At 49.0% G+C, this 23,310-nt stretch overlaps 2 protein-coding genes and 1 non-coding gene across 4 annotated transcripts; 1 reads left to right on the top strand and 2 right to left on the bottom strand.

Annotated features, from left to right (window-relative positions):
• Positions 1–5,428: 5,428 nt before the first annotated feature.
• Positions 5,429–12,748, top strand: LOC120706239 (acetyl-CoA acetyltransferase, cytosolic 1-like). Of its 2 annotated transcripts, XM_039990823.1 has the most exons (14): positions 5,430–5,657; positions 5,704–5,949; positions 6,054–6,227; positions 6,336–6,441; positions 6,546–6,684; positions 6,777–6,854; positions 6,938–7,003; positions 7,183–7,265; positions 10,778–10,877; positions 11,125–11,235; positions 11,315–11,356; positions 11,453–11,539; positions 12,038–12,123; positions 12,370–12,745. In XM_039990823.1, the coding sequence occupies exons 2-14, from the start codon at positions 5,796–5,798 to the stop codon at positions 12,401–12,403; spliced, it is 1,260 nt and encodes a 419-aa protein (XP_039846757.1). In that variant the 5' UTR covers positions 5,430–5,657; positions 5,704–5,795; the 3' UTR covers positions 12,404–12,745. The 2 variants fall into 2 exon arrangements, with proteins under 2 accessions (XP_039846758.1, XP_039846757.1); XM_039990824.1 differs by having other exon boundaries at positions 5,429–5,949; positions 12,477–12,748.
• A 1,130-nt stretch (positions 12,749–13,878) lies between these two features.
• On the bottom strand, positions 13,879–13,951 carry TRNAR-CCU. The gene has a single exon. It is a non-coding gene; the product is annotated as a tRNA-Arg (tRNA).
• A 3,801-nt stretch (positions 13,952–17,752) lies between these two features.
• Positions 17,753–21,702, bottom strand: LOC120706238 (proline-rich receptor-like protein kinase PERK9). Its single transcript, XM_039990822.1, has 9 exons — positions 21,321–21,702; positions 20,013–21,227; positions 19,525–19,908; positions 19,339–19,425; positions 19,181–19,251; positions 19,024–19,100; positions 18,803–18,950; positions 18,322–18,483; positions 17,753–18,197 (listed from the first exon to the last, which is right to left on the bottom strand). The coding sequence occupies exons 2-9, from the start codon at positions 20,932–20,934 to the stop codon at positions 17,985–17,987; spliced, it is 2,064 nt and encodes a 687-aa protein (XP_039846756.1). The 5' UTR covers positions 20,935–21,227; positions 21,321–21,702; the 3' UTR covers positions 17,753–17,984.
• Positions 21,703–23,310: the final 1,608 nt, after the last annotated feature.

Below are 23,310 nucleotides of genomic sequence, written 5' to 3'. Positions count from 1 at the left end.
TCCTCGGCTCCTGCCTGTCATTCCAGATAGTTCCGAACCTTTAGCCCCGGCTTTGCAAAGCTACGGTGCGTGGCTTTGGTAGAGGTTGTTAGTTTTCCTTTCCGGGTAAGGCTGGATTGTTGGTTTAAATTCGACTAGTGTTTTGCGGGGAGTTTAAAATTGCCTTCGGGAAGTAAAACATTGTAGTAGCCATTATACCTTTGAGCTGCTTGTCCAGTCTAGGTACTAGCACCACCATACCTCCCAAATTGTAGTAGTCCCAATTCCCGAGTCCCAACCGCACCCCCGACATTCTCGAGAAAACAAAAACATTGTAGTGGCTTGCTCTCGTCGATTTTAACGAGTGAAACACAAAAACATAATAGAATTACGGATTGAGTCAGCAAATTCTCGAGATTGACAAAGTCACCATAAACGCTTTGCTATCGACAGAAATGTCACTTGCCACTTAATACACAACGTCGTTAAATTTTGAAATATTCGCTCCCATGAAAAGTCGAACCAGAACTCTCGTAATCAGTACCCTTTCACTCTTGAGTTGTGAGACCATCCATCTTTTTTCTTAGAGGAAAAAATAAATTAAATTGGATCCATCTAACAACAGGTTCTCGATCCAAGACCCATTCTCCAAACAGGCCGTGATTTGGAAGAGTTGGTATCGGTGCCCAGCTCAAAAGGTCATGTATATTATTAGCTGGGCCGCGAAAAAACACAGCAGCAGGCTGGGCTTGACTACATCCATGCGGTCCAGCACATGAAGCGCAGGCCCCTCCGCCCACGAACAAAAAGAGAATATCTTATCGTCATCTCCGCTTCTAGAAGGAGACATAAATAAAATTAAAAAAATCTCATCGTGATCGCCTGATCGGCGAGTTGGTTCCGTTCCGTTAGGTCTCCTCTCGTCTGCTTAGGCCGTGTTTAGTTTCTTAAAATTCCAAAAAAATTCCAACGCTATAGTAATTTCAAACGTTTGACCACTAATTAGAAGTCTTAAGTATGGATAACTGACAAAACCCATTCTATAACCCCAGGTGTAATTTCGAGACGAATTTTTTAAACCTAATTAGGTCATGATTGGACAACGTCGTGCTACAGTAAATAATCTTTAATGATAGATTAATTAGTCTCGTTAGATTCGTCTCGCGATTTAGAACTCATCCGTGTAAAAAGTTTTATAAATAGATTTCATTTAGTACTTCTAAATGCCAAGATTCCGTTTCCAAAAATTTTGGAAAATAGAACTAAACACTACCTTAAGAGCATCTCCAAGTGTTTGCCAAATTTAACTTGGCAAATCTTGGGATTTGACAACTTGCTAAAATATATGCCAAATTAAAAAAAAAGACTATCTCTAAAAATTTGCCATTTGGGCTTGATAAAACTAAAAAAGAGGCCCATAAAAATACCTAATCAACTACCGACTATGCCGCTTCACATCCCGTCGCCGCGCGCCGCGTCGTCGTCCCGTCGTCGCCGCGGACTCCAACGCCGGTGGCCATCATCTACTCCGGCCGGCCATCTCCTCCTCCCACCAGGTCAGCATCTTCTCCATAACGCTGATTGATCTCGTTCTTGCATATAGCTTTGGATATAGCGCCTAGCGTAGATTCCGTGGTGAATATTATTATAAGAGTGAAAGACGTCTCACTCTAGCCATTTAAATTGCCTGCTGAGTTGCACTCTGCCTCCTTGCTAACGCGTGGAGGGGTTGGCTTTACCACGGAATACTAAATCATCGTGATCTCCTATCTCCAGCCGATTGATCATGCCTTTGAAGAGGTCCCTTGTTCAAAGAGAATTGGATGATTCATCATCCGATGACGATGACTATGTGATATTCTCAGCTGCTCAAATTGTGCATACTTATTCCAATGCCAAAAGAAGTCATGGTGGCTCTGTCCTTGGCCATAGAGTTCTTTACCGGGACAGAAAAGGCGACCACGAAAGGATGTTTCAAGATTATTTGGCGGTTAATCCAACATACACCCCTGAAATTTTTCGTCGAAGATGGATCATACCCAAGACACTTTCAGATCCCTGATCAAGGCGTGAGCAGCAATTTACAGGGCAGCAGCAATTACAGATCAAGGCCACCACCACTGGAACATGTGAACCCTAGATTGACTACCTGATCAAGGGCACCACCATGACTACCAACAGCGGCCAAGGAGGAAAAAATCATGGAGGCAGGGAACTGATTGGCCATGACGAGAGAAAAAAAATCATGGGGGAAGAACGAACCTGAGACCTGGCGGCCTTGGCGAGGAGAGCGTCGGGATCTGCTGGGGAGGAGGCGGCCTTGGCGATGGAACTGGACGGTCGCGCCATGAGAAAAAAATCGCGACCAAGGAGGCGGCGGGATGTAGGCTTGGCGTGGGAAATAGGCGAGAAAGTTTCCTCAGCGCGCGGGAAGTCCAGTGCCGGCGCGCGATGCCGCGATGCGCAGCCGAATACGCGCGCGTAAAGATGCACGTGCGGGAGGGGGGAATGCCAAGTTGCTAAAACTGCCAATCTTGTTTCCTAAATTATTGGAGACGAAATTTTTTTATTTTACCAAATTTTCTAGAATACCAACCTCATTTAGCAAACTCCTGGAGATGCTCTTACTCCTAGTCCCAAGGGAAAATTGGAAAGAAGCCATTACAATTCTCACAGTTTGGAGATACGCCATTGAAATTCAGGTAATTAGAAAAACACCATTACAATTCTCCATCTACCACAGCCAAGCCATTATGTACCTCTCCCACGTACATGGCCCACCTGTTAGGTCAGGTATTGTCGTATGTTCCCGTATTGCCTTTGGACCCGCCTGGATGAGGCTCTGCCCGTGGATAAGGCTCCGCCCGTGCGGCTGTGCCTCGTCCTCCCGTTCCCCGTCCGCGACCGCAGGGGTCCGACGCCACCGGCCTGCCCTCGCTCCCAGCCTCCTGCTCCCGCCGGCGGGTGGCCGCGCCTCCACCTTCCCGTGCTCTGCTGACCTGGTCGCGCTGCCGCGTCCTGGTGCCCGAGCCTGGCCACGCCGGTCGCCTGATCGTGCTCCCCCCGGCTGCTCGCGCCGCCGACGACCCGCGCGGCCGTGGACCCGCGGCGCCGCGGGAAGATGGCCCATCCTGACAGCGCCCCCCGCCTACTCGCGCCGCCGCCTTCCCGTTCTCGCCCTCCTGCTCGCGTCGCCGGGAGGAAAGGGCCGTAGCCGTCGGTGCGCACCCCGGCCTGGCAGCGTCGCCGGCTGCCCGCGCCCAGGCCTCCCCGCGGCTGTGCTTGCTCGCGCAGCCGCCGCCGCCTGGCAGCACCGACTGGCCAGCGTTGCCGCTCGCCCCTGGAGGTGGTGGAAGATGCAGCCGTCGGGCTCAAGCAGCTCCACAAATTGGGGGATGCACAGGGCGCCGATGTCCCAACTTGCGATGTGCTCGGTGTGCGGCGTTCAATTGATCCGAATCAGAAGTAAACAGCCGGAAACTTACGGCCAATATTTCGTCAAGTGTCCGAACAACATTAGAGTATGTCGATTTGTCTAGACTTCCAGGTGAACTTAGTTCCAATTGAGAAGCCCAGTTGAAAATCAGTTGGAAACTTTCCTCATACGTACCATGAATTTGATCTAAGGCTAACTTGAGTCCAGACCAAGCTTTTGAGTACTTCAACTGTATACCATAATCACCCTCTAGTTTCTCTTTTGCCTCCTTTGCTCCCTTTTTTGGGTTCTTCTTCACCCAATCTCCAAGCCTATCAGCAGACCAGCCCTGACTAGCCATTTTGCCTTCTCTAAGCTTGGTGGTAGCACAATTGTGCTCTACAGGAAGCACTTTGATCTGCACAAAGACATAGATATACATGTCATGCATTAGAAAAGATGTGAAGTCTGAAATTCTGAAATTGACACAGAAAATTTAGAGATTTACCTCTACTATTTTCTTATCAAAAATAGTGGATGCATGTATTCTCCAAGGGCACCCCTCTGCAGCACACTTTCCTATGAATCTTGACTTGTCTGTTTTTCCACCAGGAGCAAATTCAAACTCAGTCTTCACTGCATAGTGTCTTATGGCTTTTCTGAATGCAATTATATCAGGAAAGCGCTCCCCCTTCGCTATTTTTGGGTTCTCTGGATCATGCAGTACCTGTACCTCCAAAGGGTCCGCATCATTCACCTCTGCTCAACATGAACAATTTCAGCATTTGGCTCATAATTTGAATCAAAGTTAGCATTGTCAAATTGAGTGGTAGCTGGCAATGTACCATACATGGCCTCATCATCAACTCTCACATACTCTTCAGCATTATCAAATATGTCAGGCTCCCTATCGGGCTCTATCTCATCAGCTTCCTCATTAGAAGCACTAGTAGGTTCCTTAGGCATGTTACTAGTAGCTGCACCTTCCTCAATTTCAGCCTGCATCTGCGGCTCAATAGCTGCCGGCTCAGGAAGGATCGTACACAAAGGCTCCAGGCCATCAAAATCAGATTGCAAACATTTTTCCCTATCAAATACTCGTACTACAACCAGGCAGCACATCTCCTCCTTATACATTTCAAATAAATCAATCATTTGTATCTCATCAACTAATATGGCATCCTCTTTCAATCTTTTGTCATAGAAACAAACTGTGGTTGTCTGGTTAGTGCACAGATTCAATTCAGATGCCAGAGATTTCATCAGCAAGTCCAATGTCATGAATCCATACTCTATGTTCCACTTAAACACACGCCCTTTGGTGTATGATTTCCTACCAGCCGAGTCTTTGCTACTGAAAGCTTTGACTTTAACCTCTAGCTCAAACATCTCTTCCCTATGAGGCAACTCCACAATAATCAGCAACACTAAATGACCACAAAATGACAGATCGAGAAAATTTTTTACCTTCCACTGCCGTGCGCCATTGGCGCCGCACCAGTGCGACCACTAGCCGCGCAGGAGGCCGACGAAGCCATCACGGCGCCTCCATCCCCTCCAGTGCTGCGGGCCTCGCCGCGGGGGAGGGGGGGCGTCCTCTGGGGGGCGGACTGCTCCAGGCACAGGTCGGACGGGGATGCGAGCGGAAAAGGACATATCCGGGAGCGGGAAGGCGGCGACGCAGGAAGGCGGCGACGCAGGATGACGGCGACGTGGGCAGCGGCGGCGCCAGCTGCAGCAGGCGGACGGGCGCGCGAGCACCGTGGCGGCGGCGTCTCCTCAGCCTCGCGTGTGGTGCCGACAGGGGATGAGAGGGCCGATTCCCCCCTTTATCCAGGTGGGCCCAGGGCAATACGGGAACATATAAAAATATTTGACCTGACAGGTGGGTCCATGTTTGTGGGAGATGTACATAATGGCTTGGCTGTGGTAGATAGAGAATTATAATGGCGTTTTTCCAATTATCTGAATTCCAACGACCTATCTCTAAACTGTGAGAATTGTAATGGCTTTCCAATTTTCCCCAGTCCCAACGCCCAACGCCTGCGGCGTGGCGGTGGCGCAGTAGAGACTCTAGAGAAGCGAGCCGTGCCCGTCTCCCCAATTCGCTCCACACTCCTTCCCATCCCATCCCCCCAGCCGCCGCCGCCGCCGCCGGAGAAGTTGATACCTCCTGCAGAGCAAGGTGGGGCCGTGGGGGCGACTGCCCTGACGCAAATTCGCCGAAACCTCCGCTTCCTCTTCTTGTTTCCTCAGCTGCCAATCTCTCTCTCTCTCTCTCTCTCTCTCTCTCTCTCTCTCTCTCTCTCTCTCTCTCTCTCTCTCGGCTGGGCTGCTCGCCGCCGCCGGCGAGGCATCTTCGTCTCCGGCCTGCTTACCAGGATCGACCCATTGATCGATCATGGCGTCGTCGAGCGCGGCAGCTTCTAGCGACAGCCAGGGCCTGAAGCCTCGGGATGTCTGCATCGTCGGCGTCGCCCGCACGCCCATCGGGGCTCTGCTCGGGTCGCTCTCGTCGCTCCCCGCCACCAAGCTCGGCTCCATCGCCATCCAGGGTACGCGCCGGCTCACCTCCACCGGTTTCTGGCTGCCCCCAATATTAATCCATCGATTAACAAATCGCTCCCCGCGTGGTTCTTACCGAATCCCAACGCGTCAGGCGCTCTCAGGAGGGCCAACGTCGATCCGGCGCTCGTGCAGGAGGTGTTCATGGGCAACGTCCTCAGCGCCAACCTCGGCCAGGCCCCGGCAAGGCAGGCCGCCCTCGGCGCCGGCTTGCCCAACACCGTCCCCTGCACTACAGTCAACAAAGTTTGCTCCTCGGGAATGAAGGGTACTAGTACTTAGTAGCTTGTATATTTTTTTACATTAATTGATTGTTAATTACCCTTTTGGAACGTGGAGGCTTATCCTGGGGCATGTTGCCACCAACTCGTTGCAGCTGTCATGTTCGCGGCGCAAAGTATTCAGCTGGGGATAAATGACGTTGTGGTCGCTGGTGGCATGGAGAGTATGTCAAATGCACCCAAATATGTGGCTGAAGCAAGGTTCATTTCTATTCTCAAGTGATGGTTACAGGCTAGAATGATTATGATGTGGTATCCTCCGTTGTAGCTCATGCTTATAATAAAGGGTAAAAAATTAAATGCAGACGAGGATCACGGTTCGGGCATGACGTCCTAGTCGATGGGATGCTTAAGGATGGCCTGTGGGATGTTTATAACGATTTTCCGATGGGGATGTGTGCTGAACTGTGTGCAGACCAGCACTCAATCTCAAGGGAGGAGCAGGTTGCTGCTATTTCTAACTTTGTTTATCAATTGCAGCCTGTTATGTTCTAATTATTACAATCTAATCTGCAGCGACTTGTTCTTTCTTCTAGGATTCTTATTCTATTCTCAGCAATGAACGTGGAATAGCAGCTCGGGACAGTGGTGCATTTTCTTGGGAGATTATTCCTGTGTGTGCATGATTTTGATTCACTAGAAAACTCTTTGATGCTTCAGTACGTGGTACTAATCTCAAACATTTGTTGTTTCGTAGGTTGAAATTTCTTCTGGTAGAGGGAAACCACCAGTAGTTGTGGACAAGGATGAGAGCCTTGCAAAGGTAATCCTGAGGTCTAGCTAATACATTGATTTTGTTTGTTACAGATTCAAAAAACAATATGTAATGTCAGAATGAAACATGAAAACATTCACACTCAATAGTGGCTTTAACAACAATTAACATTATTTTTTCCTCATCATATTTAATTTGATGTTATTCCTTCGGTGTCCTATATGCAGTTTGATCCAGTAAAGTTGAAGAAACTTGGGCCCACTTTTAAGACAAATGGTTCTGTAACTGCTGGCAATTCTTCTAGTATCAGGTTTGCTTCCTTATTACTCTGAATAGCTGTATATAATCAAAATAAGTAACATGCAGCTAAAGTCAATATTATACCATATTTTAACATATAAGTATTTGCATTTAAACTAATTTATTTTGAGTTTATAACCGAAATATTTTTATTTAGTACCTATGCATCTTTTGGTTTTGTTCTGATTCTGTTATCATTAGCTGACAGCAAATAGAACTGAACTGGTCAGTCCTATTCTTATTTGCATTTGTTATGCCTTGAGCTAGTTAGTCAAGATAAGATCTGATTCGATTCGATTTCCATCTATTCTTTAGTTGCGCATGTTAGGACTTAGGACCTATCCCTGACCCTGTAATGGCGATCATTAAAGCTATATTAAAACTGCCCTGGGGGGAGCTCTGCACTACCTCGCATATATCACTGTCTCGTGTCTCTCTTGCTATTTGTCCTCTTCTGCAGACTCTTTCTCCCTCATGTCTTCTTGTTGCTCCTTATTAATCTAATGATCTCAGTCTGTAACAATACTCCTTGTCATGCTTATTGGCTGTATGCCTGTGCCACTGTTTGTATGTGATCAGATCACCTTCTGCAGACAGTCAAGTTTGCTGCATTTCTTGACCAGTGAAAACCATAGGTCAGTCTGGTTAATCTAGATTACCGATGTTAGATTATTCAAAAATGTCCAGGTGGACTGTACAGAAATACTCCTGGAATACTTTCGAGTGTTGAGAGCTTAATTTTCCAGGGGATACATGATTGTCAAGACACTATTCAATTGAGTAATTAGAAGGAGCTGGTGTCATTGGGTGGGGAATTTTCAGCCTTTTGCCAAACTTGTTCCTAACCAGCCCCAATATTTAATGCATATTCCATCGCTGATTCGAAATAATAGTTAGTATGCGGTTAGCGAATGAGTCAGGACAAGATGGGATAATCCAATTTCTTTTATCGGACGGTCCAGGGTTTTGGTTTGATAGCTTTCCAAGTAATATGCAGCTGCCCTCTGCAAAGAACTCTGCTGTCAAATCTAAATGACTTCCTAAGACTCAGTGTTCGGTCGATGTATTGCATTGAGCCCCTTGGGCGGTATATATAGGAGTACATGGCTTGGAGGGCAAGTAGCCTCTCCTAGAGATAAAGAAGGTTATCCCGGGATTACAATCAATCCTAAACTAACCATATCCGGAGTTGCCTAATATACTCTAACATCCCCACGTAGTCGTAGCGGTAGCAACACGAACGGTCAGACTGGAGAACAATGGAGACGAATCCCCCCTGCAGTCGGAACGCCGGTGCGAAAGCTTTGACGGGAGACTCATGCAGATGATAATCCTTTAGTGCCGTAGTAGCCGAAGTCGAGGTGGACGTGGTCGAAGCCGTGGAGGGGGCACGGCTCGAAGCGTCGTCGAGGTGCTCGAGTACACAAACTCAGCAGTTTCTTGCCGAAGACAGCAGGACGGTGCGGCGGATGACGATGGTAGACGGCGCGGTTTGCGACTTAGGTCACGCTCAGGACAGGGGTGGCGACGGCGCAGGTTGCAGCAAGTGTCGCGCTCAGATCAGGGGTGGCGACGACGTCTTCCTTCAGGAACATCGGCGGCGATGTTCGCGCGAGAACGGCTGGAGGCGCGGAGGCGAATCGAGCACCTGCTTGACGAAGACCGGTGGCGAGTGGCGCCACCGCCTGAAAATGCGACGACACCGGTAGGGTGGCTTGATCACGAACGTCGTCGCTGCAGCCTGGAGGGCGCAGCAACAACCTCGTCCTTCGAGAGTGTCGACGATGAACGGTGACGAACGGCAGGGCAGCGCAAACCGATCTTAGACCGGAAAAGAAAAAAACAGCAGCAGCAGAGTAGACTTCCGGGTACAATTTCGGGTGCTCCTAGCTGGATGCCCCCCACCTTATCCTCATCTCTTCCCACCGTTGGTCAAAAAGACAGAGAGGGAGAGAGAGGCATAACAGAGGGGGGCGAGCTGGCGAGGTGCATCCCGAGCTCCAGCTACGCAGCGGGCTGGCGGCCCCCGAACCGCCCCGCAGCCGCGTCCTCGCGCGCAAGGCAGCGGTGGAAGCGGCGCTGAGGACGAAGGGGATGCAAGCTCGACGGCGCGGAGAAGGGAGTCGGCGATGGAGGGGCGCTGCAGCCCGGCGGTGACGTCGGTCGGCGGTGCGGTGGCCCGATGGCCCCGACGGCGCGGTGGCCTGGCGGTCCCACGGCTTCCTCCGCAACCACGCACTCGCGCTCAGGGGCAGCGGTGCGGTGGCGCTAGTGAGAGGGGGGCGCCTGGACGTTTCGCGGAAGGGGCGGCGGGTCCATATGCGGTGCCGAAGGAGCGACGACGCAGAGGCAGGGTAGGCCCAGCGGCGGGCCCATGGCGACGCAGTGCCCGACGAGGATGACGGGCGGCGCAGCCATGGATCCAATGGGCGACAGGAAGAGGTAATCACCTCTGCTGCTTGTGGACCACGACGGCGCGGTGGATCAGAGGGATCCGCCGCGCATCCTATGAGGCCGCTGCCCCCGGCGGAGATCGATCTCCCCAGGGGCGGCGCGACAGCGGCGGAAGCGGAAGTCTAGGTCAAAACCCTAACTCGTGATACCATGTAGGAAAGTAGGATGCGTATAATGTGGTCGATGTATTGCATTGAGTCCCTTGGGCGGTATATATAGGAGTACATGGCTTGGAGGGCAAGTAGTCTCTCCTAGAGATAAGGAAGGTTATTCTGGGATTACAATCAATCCTAAACTAATCATATCCGGAGTTGCCTAATATACTCTAACAGCACTGTCACCGTCAAAGTGCTAGAACAAGTAATAGAACTGCAGAAGTTATTTGCGGCTACTTGAATATTGTGGACGGATCTTCTGCCCCCCCCCTCCCCCTATTTTGGATGATGTGTTCCAAGTTTCTTGTAAACAAGAAAAACCACATTTCAGAACTAGGATGGCTGATGCGAGTGCCTATTGTATGGAAAACAAGGAACAATCCTGAGCTTATATAGGGTGGTGGTGCAAATTCCTATAGGAGGGATGGAATCACTGTTAGCTTTGCTCAGCAAATCCATTCCATTTCATATTTTTATGATCTATAAAAAAGGTACTCCCTCTGTCCCATGAAGAGTGCAATTCTAGATTTTTTCAGACAGATTAGTGGTGGCGTGAAAAGACTCTCATGCCCTTAATTGTTTGCCACATATGGTTAGTTTTGGCATGCAATTCAAATCTGACCACTTAATTAGGGCTGGTAATTGAGATCCAATCTCTAGAATTGCACTCTTTGTGGGATTTTTTTCAAACTCAGGATTGTACTTTTCATGGGACGGAGGGAGTAGCTCATAATAGTCTAGAATCTCGATGTGTCATGGTTGTTGGAGAGAGGGTTACCAGCCAACACGCTCAGCTGCGATTTTTCCTATTTCAATGTTTGAACTTTATGGTTTATGTTTAATCTAAATTAATCTTGTTTGGATTTTGTGTAATTCAGCAAGTGTAATACCACTCTTATCTTTCAATGTACAGTGACGGTGCTGCTGCAATTGTCCTTGTCAGTGGAGAGAAAGCTAAGAATCTTGGCCTTCAAGTTATTGCAAGGATCAGAGGGTATGCTGATGCTGCTCAGGTAACTTCTGCATGTGTCTGCCAATTCCTCTAAAATAGCATTGTCTGACAGAGAAACCTCACATCTGTAAGACCCTGACCTGTTGGTTTTATGTTTCTGTGGAAAACCATCCTTTTGCCTGGCATGAATATCCGTTTTCCATTCAGTGATGCATCACTTTATAGTCCTAGTTATCTTGTAATCTTGCTTACTGTGTCAATATTGAGCATTTTTTTAATGTATTTTTTGAACTCCTTACAAAATGCAGGCACCTGAGCTGTTTACGACTGCTCCAGCTCTTTCTATTCCGAAGGCTATATCGAGTGCGGGTCTTCAAACTTCGCAAATAGATTATTATGAAATAAACGAGGCCTTTGCTGTATGTTCTTGACCTTTTCAGTTTCAACAGTACTTATGCCTCCTAGTTCAGGCTTAACCATGCTTCTGGTCATTTGCAGGTTGTTGCATTGGCTAATCAGAGGCTTCTCGGTATCCCTTCTGTGAGTCACAAAACTTTACTTGTCTATACAATTCAGCAGTTAGTGTTTGTATCTTGCATGTGTGAATGATCTCATAAATGTCTATGCGCATTTCAGGAAAAGCTGAATTTAAGTGGTGGCGCTGTTTCTCTGGGCCATCCTATTGGTTGCAGTGGTGCGCGGATTATAGTCACTTTACTTGGGGTATGCTCCTGGCCCATCTATAGCCGTGATGTATTCTTCTTTGGTGCAAAGCATGTCTTGTCTAAGCACATAAAACACCCCCCTTTCACATTTGCAACACTCCATTCGATAGTTCCATGTTTCATCAGAATCAATTACATGCGGTGGCAGGCTAAGATATATCTTGCTTTATCATGTCGGACCACCCATTTCACTATATTTCTAGCCTTGCTCCAGAGTAGCTCTACAGCTTTTCACTATATTTCTGTTATAGGATGGCAAGAATAGTATAAGTTGAGAACTTGACCTATTGAATATTGTTATCTTACACTGTGTGGACTGCCATATTCTTTCTGTGCGGTTCTGTTCAAATTTATTTTTATATTCTTATCTCCACATAAATTAATATTATTTTTAGTTATCATCATTTATTTTCGCCTAAAGCTGTCATGTCTTATAGTTTGACTTGATGCCATGGTGTGTCTCTTTGTTAACCTTTTAGCTTTCTTTGCTTCACAGATTCTTAGGCAGAAACATGGGAAATTTGGTGTTGCTGGAGTTTGCAATGGTGGCGGAGGTGCCTCAGCCCTAGTTTTAGAGCTCATGTAAGCCCCTACGGTGTTTAATCTTCATGCTTTTTCCCTGGAAAACAAAGTCTTCAGTTCTTTATTATGCTCATGATTCATTTGAAATTTCTTCAATGGCAAATAAAAAATCATTAACAAGTGTAACATTTTCAGTACTCCTTGCACCACATGGTTTCCACCTGCAACAGTTATGTTGTTCATTAAATGAAAAAAAAACACTCTAGTTGTTTGGACTACTTTCTTAGTGTCTCTGGCATGATGCAGGCAACCCTCTTCGCATATCCGTTCTTCATTGTGAAAGTTGGTGCAAGCAAATTAGCAGACATGAATTGTATAGTATGTGTTTTCACTGTATCTTTTGTTATTTGTAGAGGGGATTAGTCGGTGTTGTATATGCCGGATGTATGGTATAAGCAACACCTGTAAAATAAAATGACCTTGTGCTGTGAAGCACAGGCCACCTTGTACCCTATATGGCAAGCATATGCGTATAGCAAATGAGAATAACAGAGGGACAGAAGAATAATATACAGATAGTGTCACCGTCTTACTGAAACTAGCTATGGGTACTGGTTACTGAACGACTGTCATGTTTCAGATTTTTGTTAACCATTTTTGTGATATGAGTATAAAGTTTCCACCTTGCCTTGTGAAGATAAGAAAAAGGTTTTCACCTCTACAAGAGAAAGATTACTCCTTAAAGCAGTGTCGCTACCCTGTAGCAGGGGTACCCACTTTTACTGCGGTAAGGAAGGACCCGCGTAGTTATCCGTAACTACGCGCAAAGGACGGAGTGGCCAGGCCCACGAGTCAGGCTCCTTCCTCACCAGGCCAATGGCCCCGGACCCGTTTCCCGTCTAGGGATGGGTCCGGAGATGCCACGTGCCCCTAAGGAAGGGAAGCTCCGAGTTGACAGCTGAGGCCTCGGACCTCCCATAGGTGTCCAGGACCTTCTGCGTCCATCCGGACCTCCCTTACTGTGCGGGGGTCCGGAGCCGCCACGTGTCCCGGAGGCACGGGCGTGGGCTCGTGCGCGAGCCTTCCGCTGGAAGACTCGCCCACCCACCGCATTTAATGCAGATGGTTGAGGCGTGCTCTGCCGCCGCGGCACGCGGCGGCAGCCTTTGTCAGGCCTCACTGTGCACCGCGTATTACCAAGGTACACAGTGCAGCCGCCTGTGCCGCACCCGCGCAGAGCCCGTCTGCTGCATTAATTGGATACGACGGCACGGTACTTTCCATCATGCCGCCTACGCCGCAAGCTACACAGCCCGTTCAGCTACGTGACAGGCGACGCCGCTAGCTACATCTGGCACCGTTCCGACAAGACAGCGCCTAGACATGCTGAACGGGGGACTCCAGGAGCAGGCAAGGGAATCCAGGAGGGAGATCCCCTTTGCCTGCGATGCCATAATGTATGAACAGTACGTTATTTTATACTACATCACTGGGCCCACCTGTCGGGGACCCAGCAGCCATGTACGCGCCTCCCTTGAGATATAAAATGGAAACGCTCGCTGTACACAACAGGCTCTTTAGATCGGACACACGACACACAAGCTCTCTCGAACTCTCTTGAGGCAAGGCAATACAACACACAGTGGACGTAGGGTATTACGCTCCGGCGGCCCGAACCACTCTAAATCTTGCTGTGTTCATCGTGTTCTTGAGCGAGATCGAGCTAGGACTAGCTAACCCCCGAGTACACACCCTCTGGGCTCAGGCGGGTGCCTTCCGCCACCCGGCTGTGGTTTGCAGCACCACGACATTTGGCGCGCCAGGTAGGGGAAGAACCTACGGCCTTCTGCTTAGGAAACAGAAGCTCTATCCACTGAGCTACAGGCGCACAGCCGGGTGGCGGAACGCACCCGCCTATTCCCCGAGGGGGAGTACTCGGGGAAGTGCTAAGCTATTAGGCCGATCTAGCTTGGGGGCAAGAACGCAAGAACACACGGATTTAGAGTGGTTCGGGCCGCCGGAGCGTAATACCCTACGTCCACTGTGAGGTGTATTGCACTAGGTATGAATGAGTCTATCCTCTGCCCAGCCGGGCTTCTCCCGGGCTTGAGTCCTTCTCTAACGGGCATCTCTCTTTTATAGAGCAAAGGAGGACGTGTACACAGGCGTTGGACCCCGACAGGTGGGCCCAACAAGAATGTATACTATACTGGAAAGATACTAATGGTGCTACAGTGGTTGAGGATCTCTTCTCGGATACGCTTCCTCGTCCTGTAGACTCTCTAACCGAGGGAAGTCTTTATTTGTCCCATCGGCGAGGCGCCCGTTGGAGCAATGTAGCTTGCGGCGTAGTCTGTCGAGGCTACCGTGTAGGTGCCTTAATGGGCGAAGCCGAGCCGTCGTATCCAACTGGCATAGTAGGCTGACATACGCGGAGTAGGCGGCGCCAGCGACTGTTCTGTGCTCCTTGGTAACATGCAACCAACAATGCAACCTGGCCTAAAGCCGCCTCGGGTTTTGCTATGGCAGTGCGCCCTTCCGCCTACTGCATTGAATGCGGTAGGTAGGCGAGTCTTCCAGTGGAAACCTCGCGGCCCCGTGCGTGTGCCCGCACCTGCGGGCGTGACACGTGGCGGTCCCGGACCAGCCCCAGGCGGGGTGTAAGTTCTACTCCGCTGAGGGGTCCGGATAGTGTATAAGGGTCCGGGTCCGGGACCCGGCAGGGGTCCGGTACCCCTGGGAGGTCCGGGACTCCGCGGGAGGTCTGGGGCCCCCAGCTGTTTTGGCTGAGGGCTACCCCCGAAATACGTGGCGCCACTGGACCCTTTCCAAGCGGGGAGCGGGTCCGGGGCCGTTTGCCGGGAGAGTATGGCTCCGGGCCACAGGGGTCCGGACGCTCGGTTGTTAGGGCGTAGTTAACGATAACTACGAGACTCTTGCCTAGACTCAGCAAGAGGGGGTACCCCGGTCCTGGGGTACCGACAAGCAGCATTGTCAATTATTTTTTGTTCATGGGATAATTTTATCTTAACAGCCGTAAGAGCAACTCCAATAGGGAGAGCAAATGGACTGCCATATAAAGATTTAGTCGGTGGACATCAAAAATCAATCTCCAGTAGGGGGAGCAAATGGGCTGTCATTTTGGTAGGCTTTCCAAATTCACCTCCGCCTCCCCCCCCAATTTGGTGGCCCTCTATTTGGGCTGCCAAATGTGGAAGCCTAATTTACTCAGCCTGCTGGAGTGGAGGTCCATAGTTGAGCAAATATTTATTTAGAAGCCCATTTTTAAATTTTACCCATCTAAATATGGGCCTCCACTCCAGCAGGCTGAGTAACTGGGCTCCCATTTTTTCAACTGACAACTGAGCCCAACCTATCATTGGGCGGTGGGGGAGAAATTTGGAAGGCCCACAGTTGGCTGCCCAAATAGAGGGCCACCAAATTTGGGGGGTGTGGGGGGAGGGGGAGGGGGAGAGAAATTTGGAAGACCTACCAAAATGGCAGCACATTTGCTCCCCCTGCTGGAGATTGATTTTTAATGTCCACCGACTAAATCTTCATATGGAAGCCCATTTGCTCTTCCTACTGGAGTAGTCTATTTGCTCTCCCTACTGGAGTTGTTAAGATTTAGTCGGTGGACATCAAAAATCAATCTCCAGCAGAAGAGAAAATGGGCTGCTATTTTAGTAGGCCTTCTAAATTTCTCCCCGCACCCTCCATTTCTTCCCCCTCCCCTTAATTCCTGGTCGTGCCCAGTTGTCAGTTGGAAAAAATGGAAGCCTAGTTTACTCATCCTGCTGGAGTGGAGGCCCATATTTGGGTGAGTAAAATTTAGAAGTGGGTTTCTAAATTGGCATTTGTTCACCCAAATTTAGCAGCCCTACCGAAGTTGCTCTAAATGAGCATTTGCTCACCTAAATTTAGCAGCCCACTGGAGTTGCTCTAACAAACTGCAATGCTGGGACTTGGTGACTTGTGCCCCAACTTGGAACATAATAATAAGATCTGAACGTAAAACACACTCTTCTCCATCACCTTTTATATTTTGGAGAATAAAGATAGTTATCCAATGGGAAAGTCTACAAGAAGATTCGGAAGACAAATTATGAGCCTGTCATTGTTAAGATAAGGTTAAGAGGTACTACTTGCCCCCCAACAATGATTGAACTCGCACTACAAATCGGCCCAGGCGTGCAGCTTAAGCATTGCAGATCCTTCCTTCCCGATGGAGCAGGTTTAGAAATTCGCAGAAGCCTTGCTGTTGCTGATTCACTGGATCATCACCAAGAAAGCTCCTCCTACGTCTAGGATTGAATGGCCGTTCTAGACATTTGTTAGAGCTAAATGCTAGGGTCATTTGCCTCAGATTCTACCACTGAAACGGGGCGGGGGGGGGGGGGGGGGGGACCGAAGTTAGGCCCTATTTAAATCCGACCCCGTAAACTCTGTAAACGCAAAAAAAAATATCACATCGAATATTTCGACACATGCAAGGAGTACTAAATGAAGTCTATTTACAAAACTTTTTGCATAGATGGGCTGTAAATCACGAGACGAATCTAATGAGCCTACTTAATCCATGATTTGCAACAGTGATGATACAGTAACCATCCGCTAATTATTTATTAATCATGGATTAATTAACATCATTAGATTCGTCTCGCGATTTACAACCTATCTGTATAAAAAGTTTTGTAAATAGACTTCATTTAGTACTTCAATAAGATTCCTTTGAAAAAAAATTGCAACGGAACTAAACACGACCTTACCCTGTTTGGGAGGACTCATGTCTTAACCGAAAAGCTACGGCTTGCATAATACAATCCCCCAGGATAACAGATTAGTCCTCTACCTGTCACTAGTCTACCGTGCCGTACGCGCACTAAAGCATACAGTTCATCACAACACAGTTATCCTGTCGACGCTGAGGCTCACACTATAAGCCACTGAAGCAGAGCCGTGTCGGTCATGGCATGCGTCACAGGAACCGTTGCCTTTGCACATGCCACATGAGCCCCATGATCAGTGGGTGGCATCAGTGGTGTCCAGTTACACACCAGATGGGGTCTCTATGGCCATGGAGCATCTTTCTCCCAGGTCAAATCTGCCCCTCTGCGTTCCATCTTGCCCATCTGCACTGCGACCCACCTGTAAAGGCCGCGGACAGCGATAAGGGCTGGGCTGCTCCCCCCAATTGCGGGTGTTCCCTGATCTCGCCGTCCCTTCGCTTCTCTCCCTTTCACCCGCCCAGAAAATTTCGAAGGAAACTACCAACAATAAATTTAGAAAGAGCAATGGTACTTGGCGATGTTCTAGGAAGTTCAGGGTTCAGATTTGTTGTCCATGGCATTTGTTTCAGGCTACGGGCCAAACTTGTGTCAACATCAGAATCAGGTCTGTTCCAAGTTCCCACATTCACCCATCGGTGACGCACAAGCAAAGCTCATTGCGCACGGTTCCATGTCCCTGTCAGATCTAGATAGACAAATTCGCCCGGGATTCCAAACAGATTGGATACCTAACCAGGTATAGCCAAGAAGTTGGTGCGCACTTTTTTTCCCCCAGATAACAGCCAACTCCAAAAGGCGCGCAGCTGAACAAACTTTGCCCAAAAGCTCAAGCTGGATGGATTGTTCCTGGTCCAAAGTCACGATTTCTGAAGCACTGCTGATCACAGGAACACTGTAAATTCTGCAAAATCAACAGAGCAATTCACTAGTGGCCAGTGCAGCCGTTTCTCTTCGGCAGTTAACAAAGCCTTTGCACAAGCAGGCAGGCAGACGTCAGCACAGGATCTATGTTAGTGGTGGATTGGGATGGCAAAAGAATAATCATGATCCACTCAAAGAATCACACCGAGGTAAAAGAGTTGATATGAAATGCCCTAGCTAGTTAGATATACGAATTTACGGCGATGAGGACTAAAATGGCCTCGAACCAGAGGCGTCAGGGCCTCTACTCTGGCTGTCCCAGCTGGACTGGCTGAAATCGGTCGTGAAATCTTGGCTGCCAAACGCCATCCGCTGGAACAGCCTGATCTCCGCCGTGTTCGCGACGTTGAACATCTCGCTCTTGCCTGGCTGGATACCATTGTTTAGATCGACGTCAGCTAGGCTATCAAGAACCCGCACCACCTGAGGAGAGGTGAGTGATAAAGAAATTGTCAGGTTTTGGTTTCACGATATGTGCATGTACTTTCTTCTGCAATCTTATATTGATATATCAGGTCGTGCTATACTCTCTTCTTCAATCTTATACCTGACTCATCTTGGGTCTCCTGGATGCTGAATGCCGAATACAAGCAGCAGCAGCCTCAATCATGCGGAACATCTCAACTTCATTGTAGTTCTTACTGAGTCTGGTGTCCACCAGCTCCCCTACATCGCCACTCTCAAGTGCTTGTGTCAGCAATGGCCTAGCCTGCAAAAAAATATTATGTCAAGAAATGTTTGATTTTGCATTTTTTTTATCAAAAAAGTAAACCTTCCCTAAGGGGTTACAAAAGCATTATATCAGAATCTGTTCTCAATTGCTGGCCCACAAGGCACTATTTTTCCAGGCTGCCTGACTTGATGCATATGGCTGACTACAGTGTTAAACTCTCAAATTGGATTGAGCAATTGATGAGCAGGTCTACTTGATAATTCGAATATGGAATAAATCAAGATATACTTAAATTTTCTTTGCTACTAAGGGGTCGGAAGATCAGAAACCTCTTAATGAACACTGTTATGCTTACCCACTCAACAAGGCTCTCATCACCCAATGGCTTTGATGCATCAACAGGCTTTCGACCAGTAATAAGCTCCAAGAGAACAACACCGAAAGAGAATACATCTGATCTTTCGGTCAACTTGCCACTTGACGCATACTCTGGAGCCAGGTACCTAAATGAGAAACAAGTGTCAGAGTATAAGAAAATTTGGATTGTTCTCTTGGGCTTGTCACTATTTCACTTACCCAAAGGTTCCCATCACCCGTGTAGTTACATGCGTACAAGCATCCAGAGCTAACCTTGCAAGACCAAAATCAGCAACCTAGAAGATGGGCACTCATCCATTAGTAACAACACTAGTATTATAAGATGTTTATGAAGTTCTGTTGAAAGCATTGTTACCTGAGCTTCAAAGTTATTGTCCAGCAAAATATTAGAGGATTTTATATCTCGGTGGATTATTCGTGGATGACCTGCCAAGGAAAATAATTAAGTAACAAAAGATAACTCTTGTGCAAATTATCACAGAGATATAAAAAAAGAATAAAAAATGTCATTACAATCTTCATGAAGATAGGCTATTCCCCGAGCTGAGCCGGCTGCGATCTTAACCCTAGCTGGCCACTCCAAAACTGGCACGCCGCGTCCTATGATGACAGATCAATATAATTAATACTTTAATTTATTAGGTCAGAAAAGGAACTGCAAAACTGCTCCGGTATGATAAGCAAAAGCTTGCAACATACCATGAAGATGGTAGTGCAGTGTGTTGTTAGGCACAAAATCGTAGACAAGCAATCTCTGGTCATCTGAAATGCAATACCCTACTAGAGAGACTAGATGCTGATGATGCACGCGACTGATAATTTCCACCTCTGCATGGAACTCACGTTCTCCCTGCCCACCACCTTCTTTCAGTTTCTTAACTGCAACCTCTTTTCCGTCAGCTAAGCGGCCCTTGTACACTGACCCAAACCCACCTTCCCCTAGCAGATTCTGAGCTGAGAAACCATTTGTGATCTGATACAATTCCTCATAAGTGAAGAACCGACAGTTGCCCATACTGAACTCTGGCATTGAATCTTTTGATTCAGGACTCCCAACACTTAAGTTTGTTTTAGCTGAATACCCTGGAGAAAAATGAGTTTTACTTGTTCAGCTCATCAATCAGGTATAAAGACTAATCTTAACTTTCTAGGTGTGCCATTGCTGCAAATGCACTTGGTTAAATTACCTAGCACTTGTGTAGGAGTCGAGGCAGGTGAAGGCATTACAAACCCAGCATGGTAACCATGCACTCTCCTCCGTTTCTTCTTGTACCAAAATGCAGCTCCCACCAAGCTAAGAACAAGAATGGCTATGACGAAACCAATACCTGACTTTGCACCAGAACTCATTCCACCACTGCTTCCTGAGGAGCTGCTGCTCTGCGTGGTTGGACTTGATGATTTGTTGGAACCCCGATCAGCATTGGTTACCGGGCTGACCGGATCAACTGCTGTTGCTGGTGCTGGCACCGACGTCGTCGCTGGAGGCGAGGGGCTGGTGGGAGTAGGGATCAATGGATCTCCAGAGGCCGGCGAGGGACTAGTCGGAGAAGGCTTGACAGGAATTCCAGAAGGTGGTGGAGCCATGGGTGGAGGATCCGGCTGTGTTCCAGGTTTTCTTGGTGGCTGACGATGCTTTGGTGGAGGCGGCTGCCCTACCGTCGGCGGAGTTGGGTCAGCCGGTGGGTTGGGCGCTGGCAAATTTGATGGTGGTGGTGATGCAGCCGCAGGGGGGAGTATAGGCGATGCCTTTGGCGGGGCAGCAGGTGTAGGTGGTGGGGGCACTGCAACCGGCGGCGAGGGTGGCGGCACTACAGCTGCTGGGGCTGGTGGCGGAGAGGCAACAACTACCGGCGGTGGCGGTACAGCGTCAGGAGGCGGCGGTGGCAAGGAGGGCGGTGGAGTGAGCTGCGGGGGTGGCGTGGATGCGGGGGGAAGGGGAGGCGGCGCAGCTGGCGAGGAGGGAGGATCGGCCGGGGTAGCATTGGGCTGTGTCACCGGAGCCGGAGAGGCCGGCGTGGGTGTGGTGGTTGCCGGCGATGGGGTTGCTTTGGACGGCGGCAAGGTGGCCCTGATGGTGCCCGGGGAGGGCGACGGCGAGGACGCCATTGGAGCCCAGCAGGCTGGAGCACTACAGTGCCGTCACAGCTGAGATACTACAAACTTCTTAGTGGAAATGGAGGCGAGAATCATAACACAAGCCGCAATTCAAGGGGAATCGAGCCTCCCCCGCGAGAAAATCTCGCGGATTCGCGGAGGAACCCAGCGAAATTCCGCTTCTTTCCTTTATCCTCTGCTCCCTTCCTTCTCTCTCCTGGCGCTGCAAGACCGCGGAGGAGGTGAAATCTCACCTCGACCACCAGAAGAAAAAGCTTCTCGTTCAAATCAGCACGCGCACAGCACTGCATTAACAAACAGAGGCAGCCTCTCTTCAGCACCAAAAGTAGACGCACAAAAAGAATTCAAATCCTCCAGAAACTGAGCCAAGATCCCACCTTTCTCACGGATGCGGAGAAGAGGACGTAGCGAATCAAGACTGGAATTTCGAGAGAAAACAGAATCTTGAAGAAGTAGGGACCAAGATTAGCTTCTAGGCGGAGGCGGACGCGGTGGTAATCCAGAATCTGTCAGATCCAGCAGTAACGCGGTAGCATTGAATGGGAAGCGGAGGTAACCGCAAGAACAGTGAGAGCAAGCGAACAAGACGAGAAGGACCTCTCTCCTTTCGCTTCTTTCGCCCTTTTCCTCTCTCTCTGGACCCCCCGAAATCCAACGCATGTGACTCTGTACCTTTGCAGAAATCTCTCCTGGCTGCAAGGTCACCACCCTGCCCGAGTGGGAATGAATTCCAGTCGTCTCTTCTAGGTAGAGGGAGAGTTTATTTTGGCTTGTTTTGGTTTATTTTATCTTACATGATACTATTAAATCAGTCGAAATCAGCCGACTTTCAAATCAACCGAACAGCCTCGTATATCGTGCACTGTCAGCGTGTTACGGCTTTGCCGTGGGGCTACACTAGTTTACGGTCAACCGTAGGGAGACCCTCCCTACGGTCGATCTTCGGACCGTTAGTTTTTTTTTCATTTTTAGTATTTTTTGTTGTTTTCTGACAAAAAAATCTCAAAAAAGAAATATTTGGACAAAGAATTTTTTTGAAAAAAAAATTAGGAAAGGTTGAAAAATTTTCAAGAAAAAATTTGGAAAAAAAGATGGGAAAAAATAACGGGAGAAAATTTGAAAAGAAAAAATTACGAAATAAATTGAAGAATTGAAGATAAAAAATTTACACACAAAAATAAAAAGCTCAGGTAAAAAAATTTGTATCAAAAAAAAAGAGAAAAAAACCCTACCGATGGCTACGACGGATCCACCGCGCGCCACCGGAGCGGCGCGGATCATCCGCCGCCTCCACGCCGCGCGCCTCTCCCCCGCTTCGCCGCCGCGCGTCACTGCACCGCTTCGCCGCCGCGGATCCGCCGTCGCCGGCCCGCCGCGCGCCGCTGCACCGCTCTGCAGCTGCAGATCCCCCGCCGCGGATCCGCCTCCCCGCCGCGCGCCGCTCCGCGGCCCCGCTCGGTCTCGCTGTTCCGCCGGAGGGAGGTAAGATATCCGCGGCCATGGGCACCTCCTCCCGGGCTCCGCGGCCATGGGCACCTCGCCGGAGAAAAGGAGTGGGGAGAGGAAGGAGAAAAGGAGGCGGGGAAGGGCATAGAGTGGGAAGGAAGCGGGGGTTGAGTCGACCGTGAGTTTGGAAACTCACGGTCGACTGTAAAATCAGGATTGCGTTTGCCGTGGTTGATGGTTGGGTTGGAAAAAAGACTGCCCTCTTTTCAACTTTGGCCCCTGACTGTTTTGGGATTTAACATATTTAGTCAGGGCTTGTTGGGCGTTGCTTCTCCCTGAATACCCTAGTTGACGCACCTCTTCCTATTTCAGATAAAGGCAGGATTCCAGTTCGTATAAATGCATCAAGGGCAAATTCTTGGTAAGGAAGTATTACTATAGTTCACTACTACTAGTACAAATTTGATGCCGGTATGAACGAACAAGGAGCTCTCTTGTTTGAACAAGGGAGCTGAGCACTGACACTGACACTGAGGTCTCTCAAAGGAAACGATAATAAAGCAGGTGCGGTGCGAATTTCACATGGTCGGACCCTCTCTCTTAGTATAGTTAACTTATCCAGACCAAAAACAAAATTAATTTTTTGGAACAGTTACAAAGCAGAAGTTCAGAAAAGGTTTCTTCATATGCTTCCTTTTCAGTTTAACAACAATTAGGTGACAGAGAAGACAAAACACAATTGGAGTTTAGCTGTGCGCAACAGGTGTGTGCACATGGGTTCGTTTTCACCGTGTTCGGCGGTTGAGGAGCGGGCTGCTTCCGGCAGTTGCTGGCTGCTGCTGCCGTTCGGCGGGCTGCTTGGCTGCCGTTCGGTGGGCTGCTATGGGCTGCTTGCTGCTGCTGGCTGCTGCTGCCGCCGAC

This window comes from Panicum virgatum, chromosome 5K (assembly GCF_016808335.1).
Source record: "Panicum virgatum strain AP13 chromosome 5K, P.virgatum_v5, whole genome shotgun sequence".
NCBI classification, from domain to species: Eukaryota; Viridiplantae; Streptophyta; class Magnoliopsida; order Poales; family Poaceae; genus Panicum; species Panicum virgatum.
The sequence above is the reverse complement of the archived record's forward strand: the minus strand, read 5'-3'. Positions and strand labels throughout refer to the sequence as shown.